The 24,434-nt window shown below is 41.2% G+C and overlaps 1 protein-coding gene across 1 annotated transcript in view; it reads left to right on the forward strand.

Annotated features, from left to right (window-relative positions):
- The window catches only part of ADGRV1 (adhesion G protein-coupled receptor V1), a 397,132-nt gene that overhangs the window by 167,507 nt on the left and 205,191 nt on the right, over positions 1 to 24,434 (forward strand). The window contains exons 49-55 of the mRNA XM_075212995.1: positions 1,150 to 1,402; positions 2,774 to 2,831; positions 5,689 to 5,804; positions 7,413 to 7,635; positions 13,142 to 13,346; positions 13,488 to 13,634; positions 23,515 to 23,770. Of these exons, the coding sequence (XP_075069096.1) occupies positions 1,150 to 1,402; positions 2,774 to 2,831; positions 5,689 to 5,804; positions 7,413 to 7,635; positions 13,142 to 13,346; positions 13,488 to 13,634; positions 23,515 to 23,770 (1,258 nt within the window). The remainder of the gene's footprint in view (positions 1 to 1,149; positions 1,403 to 2,773; positions 2,832 to 5,688; positions 5,805 to 7,412; positions 7,636 to 13,141; positions 13,347 to 13,487; positions 13,635 to 23,514; positions 23,771 to 24,434) is intronic.

The raw sequence follows: 24,434 nt of genomic DNA on the forward strand, positions 1-24,434 counted from the left end.
CCTATGAACTGATAAAAATTTCTCCTCAGCAAACGCTGCCATCTTGCTCTTTTTGTTATTATTTTTTTCTGCTGTACTGTGGAAATAAAGCAGAGGTAATGTCTCATTTACATGCTACTAATCCAGCAGACGTGTAAATAGTGAATGTGAATAGATGCTTGACTAGGTTTTCACCCCCTCATTTCTGTCACTTGACTCATTCCATATTGTGTTATGCATCATGCAGAGCTCTCTGAAAATTGATTTTTGTTAAACAAAAACAGATTGATACATTATAAAAATCTATGTTTAAATATTATTTGTTCTACCATCAGAAAAAATAACAATGATTAGCAAATGATTTTATTTTGTCTTATATTCATTTAAGTGAAAATGACTGTTCCTTGTAGCCATATTTCAGTGACTGTCTTAATAAGATCTGAAAGATTGCAGCTTTGCACTTCAAAATGAATGGTGGCAGAATAATCTAACCCAGGACAAAACTCCTATAGGAGCAATGGAAGCAGCTGCTACAGGCTCTTAAAATAAGATAAATGGGGTGGTGCAAATCGGTCAACATCCCATGCAGCAATGGGGTGTTTCACAATTTCCCACCTCTTTCAGAGTCCTGAGGCGCCCTCTAGTGATCAGTATCCAAATAGTAACCAAAAGGAAACTTCTGATTAGTAGTTAGTGTAGGCTGTTTCCTATTTGTCATTATAACAACATCTATGGAGTGATTACTAGAGGGAGCTTTTGTAAGCCGAATGAGGTAACAAATTGTCTGTATTTGAGAGGCGCTTACAAACTTTTGCTATGTTGATCACAAATGTCTAGTTATGCCTTTTACTTACATGCTATTAAAATAAGCTTACCTTTTAAATACTTTTACTCTTCAATAAACTTTTGGTCTTTGTGTGGTGTCATGTCATGTATCTACTATGTTGGTGATCTTCTGTATGGTGGTCACCCAACTCATTAGCTATTGTAAAGAAAGGAAAAGTAAAATGATTGTGTTTATAGGATTGGGAGGTTATTATCTTAGAATGAAATATTGGAAGCATATTGTAACCAGGAAAGTAGAATGACACATTTTAAGCGGGCTGAAGTCAATCAATAGCAAAATGTTTAGTTTACTGCCAAAATTATTGTTGTTTTGTTTTCAACTAGGTTTACAAATGGAGCTACGGTATGTTTGTACTATATCAAAGACTCCCTGTCCGTGGAATTACAGGGCTAACAGTATTCAACCGAGGAGAGATTATCTATATAGTCCTGTCCCTCGGAGGTTCTGACCAGAATTCTGTGATGTACACATGGTCCAATAATCAGTTTGGAGTTCCACAAGATGTGGAAATTAGTGGAGCTACAAGTGTGGATTCCCTGGTTTGTGGAGCTGACATCTACATTGTATTTGTACAAGGTATATACATCATAAATTACGTTTATGATCTGGATACTCTATTTACATTAGAAAATGCATGTTAGTAATGCCTAAACATATTTGTCACGAACATGCTCCTATCATATAAAAACGCCATAATAAAATACATACAATAATTAACTGTAATATAGTCATAAAGACAAATCCAGGCAGAATAACACGGACAGTCTTCCAACAGGTTGAGCTGACAATTTTCTATATCATACAAGGGTATACTAATATGTTTCACTGGGAGGGCACTCTGAGGGGCATTGTATGACGTGGGGAAGATTTCTCCATGTCAGGCATACAAAGAAACTGTGGACTCCATGCAGTTAGTCTAGTTTGCCACTAACAATAGCAGAGGTGCAGAGTCTAATGTTATGTAGGTTTTCACCAGGAACCTCTGCAAGGAGATATGGTCTTTGCTGCTATCCCTATGCAGGTTGCAGCCCTCCGTACAGGTACCAAACCTGACTGGCAGGTAAATGTAGCAAAGAACATATATAAAGTATGTGGAGACAGTGCCATAACTAGACATTTTAGTGCCCTGGGCGAGACAGGGCACCGGCGCCCCCCATCTAAGTGGGAGTGACATTTGTCAAGTGGGTGTGGCCAACTTAATGTGGGGGTGTGGCTAGCGTTTCACTGCGGAAGTTAAAGCCTGTACATATAGAGCCAGGTAGCGGGCGGCTGCTGCGCCCTGGGCGACGGCACCGCCCTAGTTACGGCTCTGAACATGGTATACAAGGATAGCAGCAGTGTCTAACTATTGCCCCTGCTGAAAGTAAAGGGAACTGAAATGATCGTTGGGCAGGAAATGTTTTGTAATGTATGTCTTTCACCCACTATCTGCCTAGGTGATTTATTTAACCCGCATTGATGACCCCCAGTGTCCTCACAATTCGCAGTTCTGCACCAGCAACAAACACACCCAATTTACTTGAGGCACACATCACAAACACTTATGTCTACTACCTTGGAAAGAAACATGGTCCGAAGGAAATGAATACTATGAAATTACAAAAGTTATTTCTAGTTTTTAGCATAAACAAAAAGTAATTGTCTGTTAACTTAAAGACACAATTGGGACAATTTACATCAGGCTGGTACACAGTGTGTCCTTTTGTGCTAAGCGGGCCTTTTTATTTTTTACGTGCACTTCTTTAATGAGCTCAGACTTGCCTGAAGCTTAGTTGGGCTGAAGGTGTTTCAGACTCTTTACAAGTTTTAGTAATATGTGTTCCAAGCTGTCTAGGTGGTATATGGAAAGTTCAGCTTAAGACAACCTTAGGACCAACCAACACGCTCATAAGATTGTACAGTCAGTTCCCCTGTCTTCTCATTGTTTAAATATACTCATGCTTTTAGTGTTGTGCATTGTGTATTTGTGTTTTGCACTACACCAGGAACAAAAACATGTGGAATGGTACTTATGCCTATAGACTGTACCTGCTCATTGTCCAGACAATTTCTTTGTAACCCTCAAAGCCAACATCTTGGGGTATAAAACCTGTCGCACAGCAATGATATCCTGGCTCTGCCGAACTGCCACTGTAAATGACACTCGTTATTCGGCATTTCACATATAGCAGCCGCCCGCTACCTGCCTATGCTCCCTGGCTCAATGACAACCACATATAGCTGGCGATATAGCCTGCTATATCGCCAGCTTCACACACACAAAAAACTCATTACCGGCATTAGAAGCAGTCGTTCCACCCAAAACAGGAAATTCGGCATTTGGAACGCAAACTTGCGTTCCAAATGCAGAACTTCCTGCATTTGGAACGCACATGCGTTCCAAATGCAGAACTTCCTGTTTTGGGTGGAACGACTGCTTCTAATGCCGGTAATGAGTTTTTTGTGTGTGTGAAGCTGGCGATATAGCAGGCTATATCGCCAGCTATATGTGGTTGTCATTGAGCCAGGGAGCATAGGCAGGTAGCGGGCGGCTGCTGCGCCCCCTTTGGGCTTGCGCCCTGGGCGACGGCACCGCCCGCACCGGCCTAGTTACGGCTCTGTGTGGAGATACCAACATTACACCATCATCAGGATGCATAGGCCAAGCCCAGGCATGACCTGCCCCAAGGCATCGCCTGATAGTTTGACAGGAGCATGCCAGACCACAGTAGGTCCAGCGCATGACACTTCCCTTCATGTGAATCATAACTTGTTCAGAAAATAGTTCAGAATCTGTATCCTTCCATATTGTTATTCTGATATCTCGCATAGACATGATTCTCCATTAAATAAACAGGACATCCCACACAAGTTCATAAGAATATGATATTATGACATCAATAAGTCTCATTCAGGAAGATATGCAATTACTGGAGGTTCTCTATACATAAGTTATTTATAATTCACACACCTTATGCATTTTTTGTCCCTCACCTTAACTTGGCACAAAGACTTCTGTCTGCTCTGCACAGGGCTAACATTGAGTCCCATGATTTTATTAACTGGCAATACTAACACCTTTATATGCCCACATCTCCTAATTTTACAAAAAAGCCCTTAATCTAGTTAGTAGTCAGGGGGAATCCCTAGATGTGGTAACCAGTTTATTCCATATATTTGAGAACATCTTGCTTTTACACAACACAGGGCATCTACCCAGCTGGGTGTTTGTGGTAAAGATGGCTGCCAGTTCATTCAAATGTACTCCTTTTGTACTGGCCACAGTCAATTGAAGAAATCCACAGAGTTATTGCTTCAGATATTTTGACCCTGACTAATTCACATTTTATTAGTTTCTATGTGGGATCTTCCACCATAACATTATAATTAATGCAATCGTTAAGGGAAAAATATCCAAAACATTATTAAGGCTTATTTTCTTCTTCAGCCATAGGAACACGGGTCCTACACATGGGATTAAGAAATGCCAAGACAAGGAGGGAATTTACTCAAAACTAAACGCTCCTCCATTTCATGTATATTCTTGCTGTGAGCTGCTATTGTCAGTGAAGTTCAAGTTCTAAAGCCAAACAACCTCTCACATTGATACCACTGTCAAACTTTAAATGGAGAGAAAAGCATGATTGTCAAATAGAGGTTTTAGATTCTTAGGGCTAGATTTACTAAGCTGCAGGTTTGAAAAAGTGGGGATGTTGCCTATAGCAACCAATCAGATTCTAGCTGTCATTTTGTAGAAGGTACTAAATAAATGACAGCTAGAATCTGATTGGTTGCTATAGGCAACATCCCCACTTTTTCAAACCCGCCGCTTAGTAAATCTAGCCCTTAGACTCTTAGAGCCTGAATGGTCCCATAATGCAGCAGTAGAAGTTTGCAATGCGATGGCAGAAAAGTGGGCATAACATAATAATAATAATGCTGTACGGCGTAATCTATTTTATTTGCTATAATGTGTGCACCGTGTGCCTCTTGGAGAGTTATATGCAATTTCTGTCTACAATTCATTAAAAAAATGGACACATATGACACTGGTGTGTTGAGTCGTTTCCCATCTCCTGAGTCTCAAACTACCTAAGTCTCATTTGCACCAACATGTCCATGATGTATTTTGCTTACTCTTACACACCCTCCACTTGACCATTCTGCCTCTTCAATCAAAGGGTCTGCAAGCAGTTGTAAGCGCATGCGAGAAGTAAACTATACGCAGAAAACCACAGACAGGGCCGGATCAAGGGAATGGAGGCCCCCCATTCCCCCGTGAGCCCCCCCTGTTAGCCCCCCCCCCCCCACGAGCGCTTACCTCCTTCTCCTGTCACTGTAGTCCTTCCGCGGAGTGCTGTAAGCTCCTTACTGAGGAGATCTCGTGACACTCTCACGAGATCTTCTCGGTAAGGAGACTACTGAGCGCCGCGGAACGACTACAGTCCCCGCACCGATCAATAATGCTGCTGAGCACTTTCAAGGGCCCCCTGGATGCCCGAGGCCCCTGGGCTGTAGCCCAGTTAGACCTCGGGTTAACCCGACCCTGCCAGGACCCCTGTATCTTTACATTCCCTGCAGCTAGCAGAGCTCGGCTGGGGCATTTTCCTCTCAATGTCTTGATATTTTGTACCTCCTTTGCTATTTTTCCCTATTAGTAATTCTATTATAACCAAGTGGATAACAGCACTGAATTAAATTGAACAATATGAGATTTGGTTGCAGCTGCACCTTGTAACTTTGTGACAAAAATAACAGAACTATTGAAGAATCCTCATTGATTTCCTATTTAAAAAAACAGCAAACTTTTATTAAGACATCCTATTATTAATTAACACTTTTCATTCCATGACTAAATTGTTGTTGTTTTTTTCAGCAGATAGTGATTCCATTTATATTTTTCTGTGGGAATCTGGACAGACATCCATGAAAAAAATCCAAATAATTTATTTTAAAGCTACAAACATGATTCATGTATTTATGCCGCCGTCTGGATTAGGTAAGAAATAATATTACGTATTATGTATGGGATAAAATAATCTGTTGCATTGTAGAGGAGGATTTATGAATCAATTAACCTGACACTTTAGGGACAGTTGCTTGACCTACATGTATACTTACTGTAACAAGTTTTCAGTGACATATTTGTTCATAACTGTAATAAAATAATACAATAGTCTCAGTGGCAATAGAGTACATGATGAGTGTGTAACCTCAATACAATAAGCACTCTCTACATATTCATCTTTGAATAGTAACCATGGTAACAAACATGACCATCAAGTTTCTAGTAATGTTGGATACTGATGTACACAAAAGCTCATAGCTGCCAAGGATGAGAAACACTGCCTGTAAACTACACTTTTTAAGATGTACTGGTTACCTACAGAACCAATATTCAGTATATAAATTCACAAGGAACTAATGACATCACGGAGGCATGAGGCACTAAGTACCTCATTGACAGTCTCATGTAGAATTGGACGCACTTGCAACCTGTGCTTTACCAGGCTGGTACTGGCAAAATTGGAAGGTCTGAGAGAGACTGAGATGTATGCTTGTCTACTGCGCATGTTCAGTTTGAAAAGGTGCTGTGATTGTTTATGAGCCAGGATTACTTCCAACTTTTCATGAGGCCCTAAATGTCTACTGAATATTAGTCCAGCTCATGAATATTGGTTCAGACTGTTTTCTCATGTATGTCGGCCAAGCTCACACAATTGCTGTCTCCACTGTGAGTAGGTGACAGATAACCTTCAATCGTTGATTGTGTTGTCGAGTTAGAGCAGGGTTTCCCAAACCAAGTCATCAGGGCTCCCCAACAGTGCAGGTTTTCCATATCTCCTTGCTGGAGCACAGGTGTATTCATTACTGACTGACACATTGTAACAGATCCACAGGTGGTCCTAATTATGTCACATGTGATCCAGAAAACCTGCACTGGTGAGGAGCTCTGAGGACTGGGTTTGGGAAACCCTGAGTTAGACATTTGAGTTGGTTTTAAATTTTCCTATATCACTCTGGCTTCCTGAAAACCGTATAATCTCTGTCATAAGACTTATGTTTTGGGTTTTTTGTTTGTTTTTGTTTGCATTTTGCCTGTAATCAGTATATGACCATTTATGTATTGGATTTTCTTGATTTCATGATGTCCACCTTTTGTGGCTGGAAATTGTCATTTTCCAATTATTACTAGAGAGAATATGGTAAAGCTTTTATGAGAAAATACTTAAGCGTAGATTTACTAAAGCTTCTAAAAGGAAAAGTGGAGGTGTTGCCAATAGCAACTAGATTCAAACTATTGTTTATCTAGTACATTGTAGAAAATGATAGCTAAAATCCGATTGGTTGCTATTGGCAATACCTCCACTTTTCCTTTTTCGAATTTTTGATAAATCTATCCCTTAATGTTTTGAGGACATTAATACTAATTAAACAAGTTAGACATTATTCTATAGAAACTCTCATTGCATGCAGTGGCATTTCTAGTTATAGCTTACTTTGTGAAAGAGTATAGTATAATGCAGAAAATCAGTACTATGATTGTTAAAGGGCTGATTTATAAAATGGAATATTGAAATAAATTAAATTCTCTTTATTTTTCTAGCTCACCTTTTACTTGCAGGAGGCAATGTATCAGAATTGTACCGCTTGGATTTTGAGAGGGGACAGTTTTCTCCATTACTGTTGGCCCCACCTTCTAAACATTTGATCTCCACCTCAGTAATCTCACTAAATGTATCCAAAACCATAATTGTCCTGGTTGGAGAATTTAACTCTCAGATATTTGAGCTGACTTCTATATCCAATCAATCTGATTTCATACCCAGGTAAATGCCGGCTGTCTTACTATACATCTCTAAACCCACATTAACACACCTACACTGAATATATATAATATATAGTATATAATAAGAAAAATCGTGAGCCTATGGCTAGTATTTATCTATGGAAACAGATCTCTGTTTTGTTGTTATACAGTGTGTAAAATTCATTTTTCATTCTTGTGTACTCATTGACTTATGTTAACAATTGGGAAGCTGGTCAGGGACAGACGTACAGACAAGACACATACTGTACTTTGCCGTTTCTCATAATAATGTGCTATATTTCAGCAGGGTCGATCTGAAATTCGATGCTAGCCACATTTGTTGCAAACAATTTTAACACATGACAAAGATTTTGTGAACTGAGCAATTGAGTTTATTCCTAAATCGTTTTGATTTTGTTATCTCTTATAGACCTGGATCCCGAAATGGGGAAACTAATGCTCTATTCCACTGGTTTCCAACTCCAGTCCTCAGGGAGCCCTAACAGTGCATGTTTTCCATATCTCTTTGCTGGAGCACAGGTGCATTCATTACTAACTGACACATTTTGAAAAATCCACAGGTGGTACTAAGTATTTCACTTGTGACCTGGAAAATCTGCACTGTTAGGGGTCCATGAGGACTGGAGTTGGGAAACACTGCTCTATTCAGAGCATATATGGAAGACTCACTACAGCTTGATCCAGAAGAGACATTCCTCTCTAAGTCAAATTTCCTGTGAGCTATTGACACTGGTAAGCTGTTGTCTGACATCAAAGAGGGTTACAGAACAGATCCGATCCTTTTAGACCCCCCTACAGATTTACACTTAACCTATGGAGATAACATTTGGAAGTATGGACATCGTTTGTATGTACCAGCAGCAGCACGATTAAAAGTACTGCAATTTGTCCATGACTCTAGACTGGGAGGCCATAAAGGTGTTTGCAAGACTCATGAATTATTATCTCATTACTTTTGGTGGCCGAAATACAAGGAGGATGTTAAAAGATTTGTATCATCCTGCAGTACTACGGTATAAGACTCCACGCACTTCTCCATTTGGACTTTTACAGCCTTTGCCAGTTCCTTCTCGTCCACGTCATGGGGTTCAATCTCCATGGATTTTATTGTGGATTTACCATCATCCAAGGGTATGGCTACAATTGTGATGGTTGTAGATTGACTCACAAAGATGGCTCATTTTGTGCCCTGTCGTGGACTTCCTTCTGCAAAAGAAACAGCAGAATTACTAATCAGGGAAGTTTTTTGCTAGAAATAATAGGGCTGTCAATGTTCTTCAAAATCTGCAGTCACATTGTACTGTGTTATTATAGCTCACACAGAAACAGGAGAGGTGTCAGTGTTGTTGCCAGTCTACAGTCTACGTGGCATTGCTCCATTGTTCATTGTCATTGTTGAAATAGAAATAATAGGGCTGTCAATGTTCTTCAAAATCTGCAGTCACAGTGTACTGTGCCATAGCTCACCCAGAAGTAGAAGAGGTGGCAGTGTTTAGTGCTGAAACAGAAATTCAAATATTAGGGCCGTCAGTGTTTTTAAAAGTTTCCAGTGACATTCTACTGTGCCGTAGCTCATACAGAATCAGGAGGGGTGGCAGTGTCCTCGTCACTCTCCAGCCTCTAGTCACATTGTTCTTGTCACTTTCCAGTCTCAGTCATGATGATAGTAATCCCTCTATGTCATGCGCTAAAGTCTATGTACAAGTAAATAATGGTTTTAAGTCAGGGAAACAATACCTCTCTAATAAAGGTGAAAGTTTACTGTAGACAAACATAAACTTGCCAACATGCCGTTCTACCCAAAATATTAACAAGCATACCAGCATCAGCTAGCTCTCTTCTCTCAAGTAGATCCCAGCACCTGCAATCTACAATGTCATCATCCTCACCCTCATCACTGTGTACATCATGCTCACACAATACTAATTCATCCCTGCTGGAATCCACCTTTACAGAAGTCTCTGTACTTTGATGTAATTGCCGGTAACACAAACAGCATTATCCTCATCATCATCCTCATCAACTTCCTCATTAGCGCCGTCGTCGGCTACACAAATATACCCTTCATCCTGTTGCAAATACAAAGTGGTAACCTACATTTGTGTATCATCCGCTACACTAAGAGGTAATACCGCTGACAACCTGTTTGAAAAACGAAGGCATGTCATTGCAACATGGCTTATCCTGTTTGAACTTTCCTGAGGATATGTCATTTATGATAACGCCACCAATATTGTGAGAGCATTACAGCCGGGTGAAATCCATCACATTCCCTGTTTTGTTCACACAATCTACTTGTTGTTACAGAGCTTTTTTAAAAATGACAGGGACGTGCAGGAGATGCTGTCTGTGGACTGAAAAATTTTGGGACATTTTCGGCATTCTGCAACAGCATGTACGAAATTGCTGCAGCTGCAAGAACAATTTATTTTGCCCTGCCACCAACTGAAGCAAGAGGTGGTAACAAGGTGGAAATCTACACTTTATATGCTTGTGAGGATGGAGGAACAGCGAAAAGCCATCCACGCTTACTTCACAAGCCATGATATTGGGAAAGGAGGGGGAATTAATTTTAGTCCAGCGTCGTGGAGAATACTTTCCGTGTAGTGCAAGGTGCTGAAACGATTCTAAGTATTCATCTGTGAACTGAGTTCAGTCACTGATAGCTTGAGCAAAATAATTAGACTTTTGGAAAAGCACCTTGAAAAATTGAAGGAGGAGATGAACCAATTAAATTACGCTAAGTGTGTCAGACTTGTAGATGAAGTACTTTAATCGCTTCGCTAGGATCGAAGAGTTATCAACATCTGGAAATTGTAGCACTACATTTTGGCGACTATGCTTGATCCTATGTTTAAGAGCTATGTCTTCTTTTCATTTCCCAGTGTCCCAGATCACAAGAGATGCAATGAGCTCCTGGTGAGCAAGTTGACAGCTGAATTGGTAACTGACACGATGGCGTCTCCTCCTTCAGTTTCTAAGGCTACTGCTGTTAGGAGAAACTAAGTTTTCTAAGAGACCCAAGGATGATGCACATGATTCAGCAGAACATTTTGACATTTAATCTGGTCTAAAAGAATTGCCCAAAAATGGTGACAGCTCTGTCATAAAATGAACTACAAATTCCACAAGGAAGGCCTTTACTGGCATTTAGATCAAAGTACAAAGACTCCTGTAATGGTGGATTCCAGCAGGGATTAATTAGTATTGAGTGATGATGATGCACACACTGATGAGGGTGAAGATGTTGACAATGTAGATTGCAGGTGCTGGGATCTAGCTGAGAGAATCAAGCTAGCTGATGTTGGAATGCTTATTAATATTTGGGTAAAATGATACATTGGCAATTTTATGTTTTTCTTCAGTAAAGTTTCACCTTTATTAAAGATGTGTTTTTTTCTTTACAAAGGTAATAGCTTTTTTTTTTTTACATTTTTGGTTTTGACATTTATGCTACAGAGACTTCTGTAATGGTGGTTTCTTGCATGGTTGAATTAATATTGTGTCAGGATGATGTACACACTGATGAGGGTGAGCATGAGGCTGAAGATGAAGCTGATGACAACAACATCTTGACACTGTAGAGTTCATTGACAGGACTGTTACCTTGGCTGCCTCAAGCCCATTGTTACCTTGTTTTGTGGGGGCCCCAAACAAACCAAGCATTTCAGCCACAAAAGTGGCACTGCTTGTCGCTGAAGTGCTTGGTTTGTTAAAGTGTACATGTCCTTTTCAATATCTTACATAAGGGTGGGTTGGAGGGCCCAAGGACAATTCCATCTTGCACCACTTTTCTTTCCTGCCACTGCTGTGTAGCGATGTTTCCTAGATGTGATATGAACTGCCGTGTGTTTATATCATTGCTCTGTCGTTTGGCATCCAGCCAGGTCGCTGCAGTCTTTGTCCGAAAGTGTATGAAAATAATATTGTGACCTGTGAGGTGGTCAAAATTGACTGGAAATGATTGGAAATTAGTGTTATAGAGGTTAATAATTATGTAAGAACAAAAATAATAATATAAGGGTCAGATAATGCATCTTACCTCCTGTCATTTTAGAAAATAGATGGCTCTTGTGTTTAAAAGGTCCACTATGGTTATATACAATAATACAAGACCAGTCCTTTTGTATTACATTCTCAATGTTAGACAATATTTTATTGACCAAGTTACTTATGAGACACCAATCAAGCAATCCATTAATAACAAAACATATACTGTATAATAGGGCACATGGAGAATGGTCTTCCCTACTCGTGATGTAAAATAGGTTTGCCTGGTGATCATTGAACACAGGACAAGCACAAGCTTGTGGAGTGGGCTTTCAGGAATAAGTGCTAGTTTTAGTACTTGGCATGGTAAGCTTTGTGCCTAGGTTTGTCAGAGGCTGATAGGTGGTTCTTTCCATGCACAATTAATTGGTAAAGACAGTCTGATATAATGATTAATGATTCCGAAAAATTAAGACAAAATATTAACTGAGGGGAAATGTTGGATTGTTAAAGGCTGTGGGGTGGGTTACATGAGGAACGCGACTTATCTGCAGGACACCTACAATTCTGTAGAGAAAAACAGGGACACCCATAAGACCTGAAGATTGTACAGGCGTAACATCTACCCCTTAAATTCTTCACAGACCCAGGATCTCAGACATTTAGGAACCCTCTTTATCTGAGAAGCAGCTGATTGCCAGTATGTTCTGCTTTGTCAGTAGCAAGGCTATGGAATGATCTGTGTAAAAGAGGTGTCACCAATAGGCGAGGCTGGGCATAAGGCTTCAAACATAGGGTGCCTATTATTCAATTATGTAAATCTGGCTCTCGTAAAAAGTATAGTACAATGAGAACTATAACAGAAGCAAACACAACATTTTAATAATTGCAACTCCACCCTGTTGGTCAAATTTCCAGTTTATTGAATGCATGCATAGTATATATACAAGCATGGTACTGTACATACCAATCATCCATAATATAATGTGCAAACCTCAGTTTACAAGATATGGTTTGAAGCACTCTTCAACAGTACAAGGGGTATATTTACTAAACTGTGGGTTTGAAAAAGTGGAGATTTTGCCTATAGTAACCAATGAGATTCTAGCTGTCACTTATTTAGTACATTCTACAAAATGACAACTAGAATCTGATTGGTTGCTATAGGCAACATCTGCACTATTTTAAACCTGCAGTTTAGAAAATATACCCCTAAGCAATCTATTTGACAATGGGTAGGATTCAAAGTGCCTATAATACCCTCATCCCCCCTCCTCCCTAACCTCAACAGTATTGAATGGACAAAAGTAATCATCCTCAAAACAACAAAGTACATGACCTAACAAACTACAATGGAGAGTGAAATATTGCATATTTTGATTTGAGCACTTTTGACAACTTTTGACAACTTAACTTACAAAAATGTTTTCTGTAATTAATACTTTACTGTGGTGTCCTTTTTGTATTATTCATGTTATTGTATTAAAGTTGTGCTGTGTCTGCCTTTCTGCTAGCTCAGGTGAGTTGAAGTTTGAGCCTGGGCAGAGTGAAGCTACTTTTGCAGTTAATATCCTTGATGATTCCATCCCAGAAGAAGACGAATCTTTCAGAATAAGGCTGAAAAATCCAAAAGGTGGAGCAGAGATTGGCATCCACTCCTATGTGACTGTAATCATTCCAACCAATGATCATGCTCATGGGGTTATTGCATTTGCTCAGGTGATGATATGATTTTGTTTTACTAGATTACTTAAACTTATGTATTATGTTTGACAATGAATGATATTACTATAACACACTGTTTCACACCAGTATTTAATATCTACGAATATCTGCATGTATTGATTTTCCTAATGGTAGAATTCTTTAATGAAACAAGCAGAGGAGATGGAACAGGACAATCTGATCAGCTTCAACGTTGAGCGTCTCTATGGAACGTACAGCCGTGTTGTGGTGGAGTGGTTTGCCAATGGCAGTGTAGCCGACATATTTCCTGCATCAGGAATGGTATGTGACTCCTTAATTATACAATTGTAATTCCTTTTACATGCTTAGAAGGAAATGTATGCTTTTATTTTCTGTGGAGTTTTTCACATTGTGGCATTTAGAATCTATTACTGTAGTGTCCCCTGTTTCTTTAGTATCCAGGTAGCAGGAGTCATTTATGGCACTCTTGCATCTGGTTATGCACTGTGTACATTGCCTATGTGCACGTCTGCAGAGGCCATTAATGTACACAATCTGGCTGCTGGCTTGGTTTGAGATTGTAGCCCATTTGTTAGCCCTAGCAGTGCGAAAGACTGTGTTATATAGGCACACAAATGAAAAATCATGTCTTAACTCTGGCCTTATTTGTGCCTAAAGCCCACACGATTAAATAAAGCAAGTTTTCAATTTAAATCATACTTGCTGTAGATGAAGATGGGAGGTCTACAAAGCCAGGAGGGGTGGGTTCCAGTGATACGATTAGCATCATCATGTTCCCCCCTCTGCAGCATCATGTCCACCTTATGATTAAATCACGTCATCACGCATTGGTTGGTGGGGCATGATAATGCAATACCCGTCACTATAGGGTTTAACTGCTTGTTTGACTCTCTTATTGTGATTAAATCACTCAGCTTAGACCTGTTTGCAATTTACATCTTTGCTCTGTCGGTTTTAGCTTTAAATAGTACTGAATTCCTTTTGCATATCTGCACACAAAATTTTTGTTTGCACCTGAAACTCCTAACAGTTCCCCTTTGAAAAAGCCATGTTTGCCATGCTTGTTGTAAAAATACAGCTTGTTTGCACACTGAATAATTCCTCAATGAGCAGATAGTTGGCATACAGTTGCTGTAGAAATGACTACAGGAGGATATAGTTAGTGTAACTGGTCAGAGACACTTTTATTTACAGGTGAGTGAGAGAATCTCGCTGCTTTGCCGTACAGATTATTCTCTGATCACATGATTCACATCATATTCATTGTATAGGTGTGGTTACAAGGATATAGTCTAAGGCATGATGATTGGACAGAAAGTTATATGCCATGGTGGATATACAGTTACAAAAAAGAAATCCCATATAGATACCATAAAGTTTCATATATTTTGACAGTTACAAGCATCTTATCTGTCACATACATACGTCCTTCTATAAGGACCCATATAGGGTTATAATCAAAAGACTCATCATCATTTCACAACCAAAGGCAGACTTCTGTCAAGGCCTCATCATGTAGACCTAGTAAGGCTAGTAAGGCCTGCAGTCCTTAACATAAGTCTTTTTATCTCCACAGCTGTTAACCCCACAATCCACCCGTTAGTCTTATTCCTTATGCATCTGTGTTGCTGTTGCCACCTCTTCCTGTGCACAGTAGCACATGATGGCACAGAGGTTCTTGCACTGTGCACTGGGTATACATCTGTGGTAAATGGTCCCCAGATTCTGCTGCATATAATGAATGCTTGAAATTTTTGATAGGAAATCTGACTGCAGCATGTGTGTGGATTAAATAAGAATACACTATAACAACAGATGTTGGTTATATTGATCTATACGCATCTGACATCACATCTTCATACTGTGAGATATGATAATATAATAACTAGGGATGAGCGCGCTCGGATTTCTGAAATCCGAGCCCACCCGAACGTTGCGGATCCGAGTCGGATCCGAGACAGATCCGGGTATTGGCGCCAAATTCAAAAGTGAAACTGAGGCTCTGACTCATAATCCCGTTGTCGGATCTCGCGATACTCGGATCCTATAAATTCCCCGCTAGTCGCCGCCATCTTCACTCGGGCATTGATCAGGGTAGAGGGAGGGTGTGTTAGGTGGTCCTCTGTGCTGTTTAGTTCTGTGCTGTTTAGTTCTGTGCTGTTTAGTGCTGTGCTGTGCTGTGCTGTTTAGTGCTGTGCTGTTTAGTGCTGTGCTGTGCTGTTTAGTGCTGTGCTGTGCTGTGCTGTGCTGTGCTGTGCTGTGCTGTGCTGTGCTGTGTTCTGCAGTATCAGTCCAGTGGTGCTATGTGCTGTGCTCTGTCCTTCTGAGGTCAGTGGTGCTGCTGGGTCCTGTGCTGTGTCCTGTTCAGTCCAGTGGTGCTGTGTCCTGTGCTCTGTGCTTCTAAGGGCATAGTTATTTCCCCAATATTCCCCTGTGTTTAAAAAAATAAAAAAAAGTTTTTTTATAAAATACCAAAAACTACTTTAATATTTTTTAATTACCACAAAATTTTCACAACCAATCCTGCAGTATAAGCCCATTGGTACTGCAATATTACCAAGTTCACACATTCAGCAGTAAAAGTCCAGTGGTACTGCAATATTACAAAGTTTACACATTCTGCAGTATCAGTCCAGTGGTGCTGTGTCCTGTGCTCTGTCCTGCTGAGTTCCGTAGTGCTGCTGGGTCCTGTGCCGTGTCCTGTTCAGTCCAGTGGTGCTGTGTCCTGTGCTCTGTGCTTCTAAGGGCATAGTTATTTCCCCATTATTCCCAAGTTTGTAAAAAATAAAAAAAAAGTAAAAAAAAATAAAAAATTTAAAAAAAAAAATATATATATAATAATAATAACCAAATTTGCAAAACCAATCCAGCATTATAAGTCCATTGGTACTGCAATATTACCAAGTTCACACATTCTGCAGTATCAGTCCAGTGGTGCTGTGTCCTGTGCTCTGTCCTGCTGAGTTCCGTAGTGCTGCTGGGTCCTGTGCCGTGTCCTGTTCAGTCCAGTGGTGCTGTGTCCTGTGCTCTGTGCTTCTAAGGGCATAGTTATTTCCCCATTATTCCCAAGTTTTTAAAAAAAATAAAAAAAAGTAAAAAATAATAAAAAATTAAAAAAAAAAAAAATATATAATAATTATAACCAAATTTGCAAAACCAATCCAGCAGTATAAGTCCATTGGTACTGCAATATTACCAAGTTCACACATTCTGCAGTATCAGTCCAGTGGTGCTGTGTCCTGTGCTCTGTCCTGCTGAGTTCCGTAGTGCTGCTGGGTCCTGTGCCGTGTCCTGTTCAGTCCAGTGGTGCTGTGTCCTGTGCTCTGTGCTTCTAAGGGCATAGTTATTTCCCCATTATTCCCAAGTTTTTAAAAAATAAAAAAAAAGTAAAAAATAATAAAAAATTTTAAAAAAAAAAAATATATAATAATTATAACCAAATTTGCAAAACCAATCCAGCAGTATAAGTCCATTGGTACTGCAATATTACCAAGTTCACACATTCTGCAGTATCAGTCCAGTGGTGCTGTGTCCTGTGCTCTGTCCTGCTGAGTTCCGTAGTGCTGCTGGGTCCTGTGCCGTGTCCTGTTCAGTCCAGTGGTGCTGTGTCCTGTGCTCTGTGCTTCTAAGGGCATAGTTATTTCCCCACTATTCCCAAGTTTTTTAAAAATAAAAAAAAAGTAAAAAAAAATAAAAAATAAAAAAAATATATAATAATTATAACCAAATTTGCAAAACCAATCCAGCAGTATAAGTCCATTGGTACTGCAATATTACCAAGTTCACACATTCTGCAGTATCTTGTGCTACATATAATGGAGACCAAAAATTTGGAGGATAAAGTAGGGAAAGATCAAGACCCACTTCCTCCTAATGCTGAAGCTGCTGCCACTAGTCATGACATAGACGATGAAATGCCATCAACGTCGTCTTCCAAGCCCGATGCCCAATCTCGTAGTACCGGGCATGTAAAATCCAAAAAGCCCAAGTTAAGAAAAAGTAGCAAAAAGAGAAACTTAAAATCATCTGAAGAGAAACGTAAAGTTGCCAATATGCCATTTACGACACGGAGTGGCAAGGAACGGCTTAGGCCCTGGCCCGTGTTCATGACTAGTGGTTCAGCTTCACCCACGGATCTTAGCCCTCCTCCTCCTCCCCCCCCCTACAAAAAATTGAAGAGAGTTATGCTGTCAGCAACAAAACAGCAAACAACTCTGCCTTCTAAAGAGAAATTATCACAAATCCCCAAGGCGAGTCCAAGGGTGTTGGTGGTTGTCAAGCCTGACCTTCCCATCACTGTACGGGAAGAGGTGGCTCGGGAGGAGGCTATTGATGATGTAGCTGGCGCTGTGGAGGAACTTGATGATGAGGATGGTGATGTGGTTATTGTAAATGAGGCACCAGGGGGGGAAACAGCTGATGTCCATGGGATGAAAAAGCCCATCGTCATGCCTGGTCAGAAGACCAAAAAATGCACCTCTTCGGTCTGGAGTTATTTTTATCCAAATCCAGACAACCAATGTATGGCAATATGTAGCTTATGTAAAGCTCAAATAAGCAGGGGTAAGGATCTTGCCCACCTAGGAACATCCTCCCTTATACGTCACCTGAATAACCTTCATAGTTCAGTGGTTAGTTCAGGAACTGGGGCTAGGACCCTCATCGGTACAGGGACACCTAAATCCCGTGGTCCAGTTGGATACACACCAGCAACACCCTCCTCGTCAACTTCCTCCACAATCTCCATCAGATTCAGTCCTGCAGCCCAAGTCACCAGCCAGACTGAGTCCTCCTCAATACGGGATTCATCCGAGGAATCCTGCAGCGGTACGCCTACTACTGCCACTGCTGCTGTTGCTGCTGTTAGTCGGTCATCTTCCCAGAGGGGAAGTCGTAAGACCGCTAAGTCTTTCACCAAACAATTGACCGTCCAACAGTCGTTTGCCATGACCACCAAATACGATAGTAGTCACCCTATTGCAAAGCGTATAACTGCGGCTGTAACTGCAATGTTGGTGTTAGACGTGCGCCCGGTGTCCGCCATCAGTGGAGTGGGATTTAGAGGGTTGATGGAGGTATTGTGTCCCCGGTACCAAATCCCCTCGAGATTCCACTTCACTAGGCAGGCGATACCAAAAATGTACAGAGAAGTACGATCAAGTGTCCTCAGTGCTCTTAAAAATGCGGTTGTACCCACTGTCCACTTAACCACGGACATGTGGACAAGTGGTTCTGGGCAAACGAAGGACTATATGACTGTGACAGCCCACTGGGTAGATGCATCCCCTTCCGCAGCAACAGCAACAGCTGCATCAGTAGCAGCATCTACAAAATGGCTGCTCATGCAAAGGCAGGAAACATTGTGCATTACAGGCTTTAATAAGAGGCACAACGCTGACAACATATTAGAGAAAATGAGGGAAATTATCTCCCAGTGGCTTACCCCACTTAGACTCTCATGGGGATTTGTGGTGTCAGACAATGCCAGTAACATTGTGCGGGCATTAAATATGGGCAATTTCCAGCACGTCCCATGTTTTGCCCACACCATTAATTTGGTGGTGCAGCATTACCTCAAGAGTGACAGGGGTGTGCAGGAGATGCTTGCGGTGGCCCGCAAAATTGCTGGACACTTTCGGCATTCAGCCAGTGCCTACCGCAGACTAGAGGCACATCAAAAAAGCTTGAACCTGCCCTGCCATCACCTCAAACAAGAGGTTGTGACGCGCTGGAACTCCACCCTCTATATGCTGCAGAGGATGGAGGAGCAGCAAAAGGCCATTCAGGCCTACACAGCCACCTACGACATAGGCAAAGGAGTGGGGATGCGCCTGAGTCAAGCGCAGTGGAGACTGATTTCCGTGTTGTGCAAGGTTCTGCAGCCATTTGAACTTGCCACACGAGAAGTCAGTTCCGACACTGCCAGCTTGAGTCAGGTCATTCCCCTGATCAGGCTGTTGCAGAAGCAGCTGGAGAAAGTGAGGGAGGAGCTGGTAAGCCATTGCGATTACAGCAAGCATGTAGCTCTTGTGGATGTAGCCCTTCGTACGCTTTGCCAGGATCCGAGGGTGGTCACTCTTTTAAAGTCAGAGGAATACATTCTGGCCACCGTGCTCGATCCTCGGATTAAAGCGTATGTTGTGTCTCTGTTTCCGGCGGACACAAATCTACAGCGGTGCAAAGACCTGCTGGTCAGGAGATTGTCCTCTGAAGAGGACCGTGACATGCCAACAGCTCCACCCTCATTTTCTTCCACATCTATGGCTGCGAGGAAAAAGCTCAGTTTTCCCAAAAGAGGCACTGGCGGGGATGCTGATAACATCTGGTCCGGACTGAAGGACCTGCCAACCATTGCAGACATGTCTACTCTCGCTGCATTGGATGCTGTCACAATAGAAAAAATTGTGGATGATTACTTTGCTGACACCATCCAAGTAGACATGTCAGACAGTCCATATTGTTACTGGCAGGAAAAAAAGGCAGTTTGGAAGCCCCTGTACAAACTGGCTCTATTTTACCTGAGTTGTCCCCCCTCCAGTGTGTACTCGGAAAGAGTTTTTAGTGCAGCGGGGAACCTGGTCAGTGAGCGGCGAAGGAGGTTGCTTCCTCACAACGTTGAAAAAATGATGTTTATAAAAATGAATAATCAATTCCTCAATGAAGTACAGCACTGCCCTCCAGATACTACAGAGGGACCTGTGGTTGTGGAGTCCAGCGGGGACGAATTGATAATGTGTGATGAGGAGGAAGTACACACTGTAGGGGGAGAGGAATCAGAGGTTGAGGATGAGGACGACATCTTGCCTCAGTAGAGCCTGTTTAGTCTGTACAGGGAGAGATGAATAGCTTTTTTGGTGTGGGGGCCCAAACAAACCAATCATTTCAGTCAAAGTTGTTTGGTAGGCCCTGTCGCTGAAATGATTGGTTTGTTAAAGTGTGCATGTCCTATTTCAACAACAGACCTCTCAACTGCAGCTCATCCCTCCTCTGCGGGGATAATGTCTCCTGTGCTCTGACACGTCACTCTGTGTACTCTCAGCCTCAGGATCTGACACTACAGCTACCATGCCTCTTGTAGCAGCCCTCACTCCAGGGCCTCTTCCATGTGCAGTGTCCCCCTCTCTCTTGGGTTCACTATAGTGGCATGGAGTTCTCCCCCTCATCCAGGGCACACATTCCTTGCCCTGGCTCAGTCACCACGCTCAGACTTCCAGGCAATGCTGGGGGAGCCTGGGAGCTTCCACCCCAGGTCCCCAGCTACAACTCTCCTCTCCTGTGTCTTCTCTCTCTTTCTGACACTTTAAAGATCGTGCCTTTAAATGAAAAAGTCAGTCTTCATTGCACGACTATGTGCAAGTGCAACAGGGACATTTTTTTGGGTTTACAAAGTCAAACAATAACACTACGACCCTGTCTGTCTGGGGTCTGTCAATGACGAATTGTCTGGAGCATGTTTTGAGGAGGTATTGTGGCCCCGGTATCAAATTGGGTACCGGGGCCACCCCACTATGCAGTCCAGATACTTGTTTGGTGGAATTCCGACACGTGGAGGGTTTTTTAATTATATTGTGGCCTCGGTACCAAATTGTGTACCGGGGCCACCACACTACGCAGTCAAGATACTTGTTTGGTGGAATTCAGACCAGTTGAGGGTTTTATTATTATATTGTGTGGACCACTCTATCTATACCACACTACAACTCTATACCACTCTATTTCCTACTTTAATTCTATTTAATTCTATTTCCTACTTTAATTCTATTACTAATTAATTAACATAAAGAGGAACAAAAAAAACCAATTTTACCAAAAGTATAATATGACTTAGACTTACAAACACTACACTTGAAAGATCGTGCCTTTAAATGAAAAAGTAAGTCTTCATTGCACGACTATGTGCAACAGGGACAGTTTTTTTCTTTACAAAGTCAACTAATAACACTTGGACCCTGTCTGTCTTTAACATACTTGATGGGATCTCAATGACGAATTGTCTGTAGCATGTTTGGAGGAGGTATTGTGGCCCCGGTATCAAGTTGGGTACCGGGGCCACCCCACTACGCAGTCCAGATACTTGTTTGGTGGAATTCTGACACGTGGAGGGTGTATTTATTTTATTGTGGCCCCGGTATCAAATTGGGTACCGGGGCCACCCCACTACGCAGTCCAGATACTTGTTTGGTGGAATTCTGACACGTGGAGGGTGTATTTATTTTATTGTGGCCCCGGTATCAAGTTGGGTACCGGGGCCACCCCACTACGCAGTCCAGATACTTGTTTGGTGGAATTCTGACACGTGGAGGGTTTTTTAATTATATTGTGGCCTCGGTACCAAATTGTGTACCGGGGCCACCACACTACGCAGTCAAGATAGATAGATGCGTATCATAGATAAAGTACATTCAGTGGTGTGGGGCAAATTGAAAAATATTCAAAATGCACTGACATTATCAAAAACAAGAGGTTGTCACACGCTAAAACTCCAACATGTATATGATGGAGAGGATGGAGGAGCAGCCGTATGTGTAGTGTAATGCAGACCTGTTGAAGGTTTTTTATATATTTTATTGTGGTGCCCAGTGCCCACTCCTCTAGGCAGTCCAGGTACATTTATTGGTGCGATTCATAAAAGTTCAGGGTTTTTAATATATCTTGTGGTGACCCACTCCTCTACGCAGTCCAGGTACATTTATTGGTGCGATTCATAAAAGTTCAGGGTTTTTAATATATTGTGGTGACCCACTCCTCTACGCAGTCCAGGTACATTTATTGGTGCGATTCATAAAAGTTCAGGGTTTTTAATATATTGTGGTGACCCACTCCTCTACGCAGTCCAGGTACATTTATTGGTGCGATTCATAAAAGTTCAGGGTTTTTAATATATTGTGGTGACCCACTCCTCTACGCAGTCCAGGTACATTTATTGGTGCGAATCAAACAAGTTGATGGTTTTCTTATTATATATATTGTGGTGACCCACTCCTCTACGCAGTCCAGGTACATTTATTGGTGCGATTCATAAAAGTTCAGGGTTTTTAAGATATTGTGGTGACCCACTCCTCTACGCAGTCCAGGTACAATTATTGGTGCGAATCATAAAAGTTCAGGGTTTTTAATATATTGTGGTGACCCACTCCTCTACGCAGTCCAGGTACATTTATTGGTGCGAATCAAACAAGTTGATGGTTTTCTTATTATATATATTGTGGTGACCCACTCCTCTACGCAGTCCAGGTACATTTATTGGTGCGATTCATAAAAGTTCAGGGTTTTTAATATATTGTGGTGACCCACTCCTCTACGCAGTCCAGGTACATTTATTGGTGCGAATCAAACAAGTTGGTGGTTTTCTTATTATATATATTGTGGTGACCCACTCCTCTACGCAGTCCAGGTACATTTATTGGTGCGATTCATAAAAGTTCAGGGTTTTTAATATATTGTGGTGACCCACTCCTCTACGCAGTCCAGGTACATTTATTGGTGCGAATCAAACTAGTTGATGGTTTTCTTATTATATATATTGTGGTGACCCACTCCTCTACGCAGTCCAGGTACAATTATTGGTGCGAATCATAAAAGTTCAGGGTTTTTAAGATATTGTGGTGACCCACTCCTCTACGCAGTCCAGAAAGATACCTTTTTGCAACGTTTTGGACTAATAACTATATTGTGAGGTGTTCAGAATACACTGTAAATTAGTGGAAATGCTTGTTATTGAATGTTATTGAGGTTAATAATAGCCTAGGAGTGAAAATAAGCCCAAAAACTTGATTTTTAAACTTTTTATGTTTTTTTCAAAAAAAATCCGAATCCAATACCTTAAATCCGAACCGAGACCTTTCGTCAAGTGTTTTGCGAGACAAATCCGAACCTCAAAAATAACGAAAATCCGGATCCAAAACACAAAACACGAGACCTCAAAAGTCGCCGGTGCACATCCCTAATAATAACATATTTTTTTTATCTCTTTCTTTATGAACAGAATTAGAATATAACTATTCTCCTACACCCAGGGATTATTGTCCGTTCCTACATAACAGCTGTATGTCTATTGGCATACTTATTAACAGCAACACATAATTAAGGCTTATCTCTCACCCACAAATGATGATTTTTTTTTTGTGTGAAAGTAACTTATTATTATTATTATTATTATTATTATTGCTTCTCTTTGTAGGTTACCTTCTCAGAAGGTCAGGCTCTCACTACCATCACTATCACAGTTATTGCAGACAATATAGCTGAGCTTGAAGAGACTGTCACAGTGATCCTGACAAAAGTAACAACTATGAATATCCAGGATTCACGTAAAGGAGCTATACTGGACCCCGTGAGGTCAAAGGCCGTGCTGACCATCCTGCCCAATGACTCTCCACACGGTGTGATTGGATGGCACGTCAGCTCATATACTGTTAAGGTGAATGAACCTGAAGGTATGTTACCAGTCATTGCATTTTGTGGTTTGTTATCTGGTATTTGCATCAAGGACATAGACTGACTGTACAGGAACGTTTACCCTTGCACCTAGTGTTGCTGCAAATAAAAACCTCATTATCCAGTTTCTTTTATGTTTATAACATCCTGACAATTGTGTTCAATGACTTTGAAAACTAATGGGTAAATACAATCATGGTCTTTGAGTCAGTAATTTTGTTAATCTTTTCCTTCCTTACTATGCATGTGAGTAGCTCAATGCCTCTAGAGCTCTAGAACTGCTTTGTATGTTTCAAACAAGTTAAACTTCTCTTCTTCCCAGTGCCATAACTAGACATTTCAGTGCCCTGGGCGACGGCACCGCCCGCATCTGCCTAGTTACGGCTCTACTTCTTCCAGATACCTTCCGAAATGGCAAAAATGGGAACACTTAGTGCCCAAACATACACAGCTAAATCTGTGTGAAAGAGTACATTTATATGTGCTGCAAGTCCAAAGTATAAATGCAGTCGGACTAAAGATACGCCAGTCATCATCATAAACTTGACAATGATTATTGCTGTATTTTTACTGTTTTAGATAAATAATTTGCAAAAGAAAAAGAGAAAAGAAATGGTATTTCCACCCTCCAAAGGAGTAACCAGTAGCAGTGCCTGGTTGCTG

This window comes from Mixophyes fleayi, chromosome 1, assembly GCF_038048845.1.
Source record: "Mixophyes fleayi isolate aMixFle1 chromosome 1, aMixFle1.hap1, whole genome shotgun sequence".
In the NCBI taxonomy this organism is placed as follows: Eukaryota; Metazoa; Chordata; class Amphibia; order Anura; family Limnodynastidae; genus Mixophyes; species Mixophyes fleayi.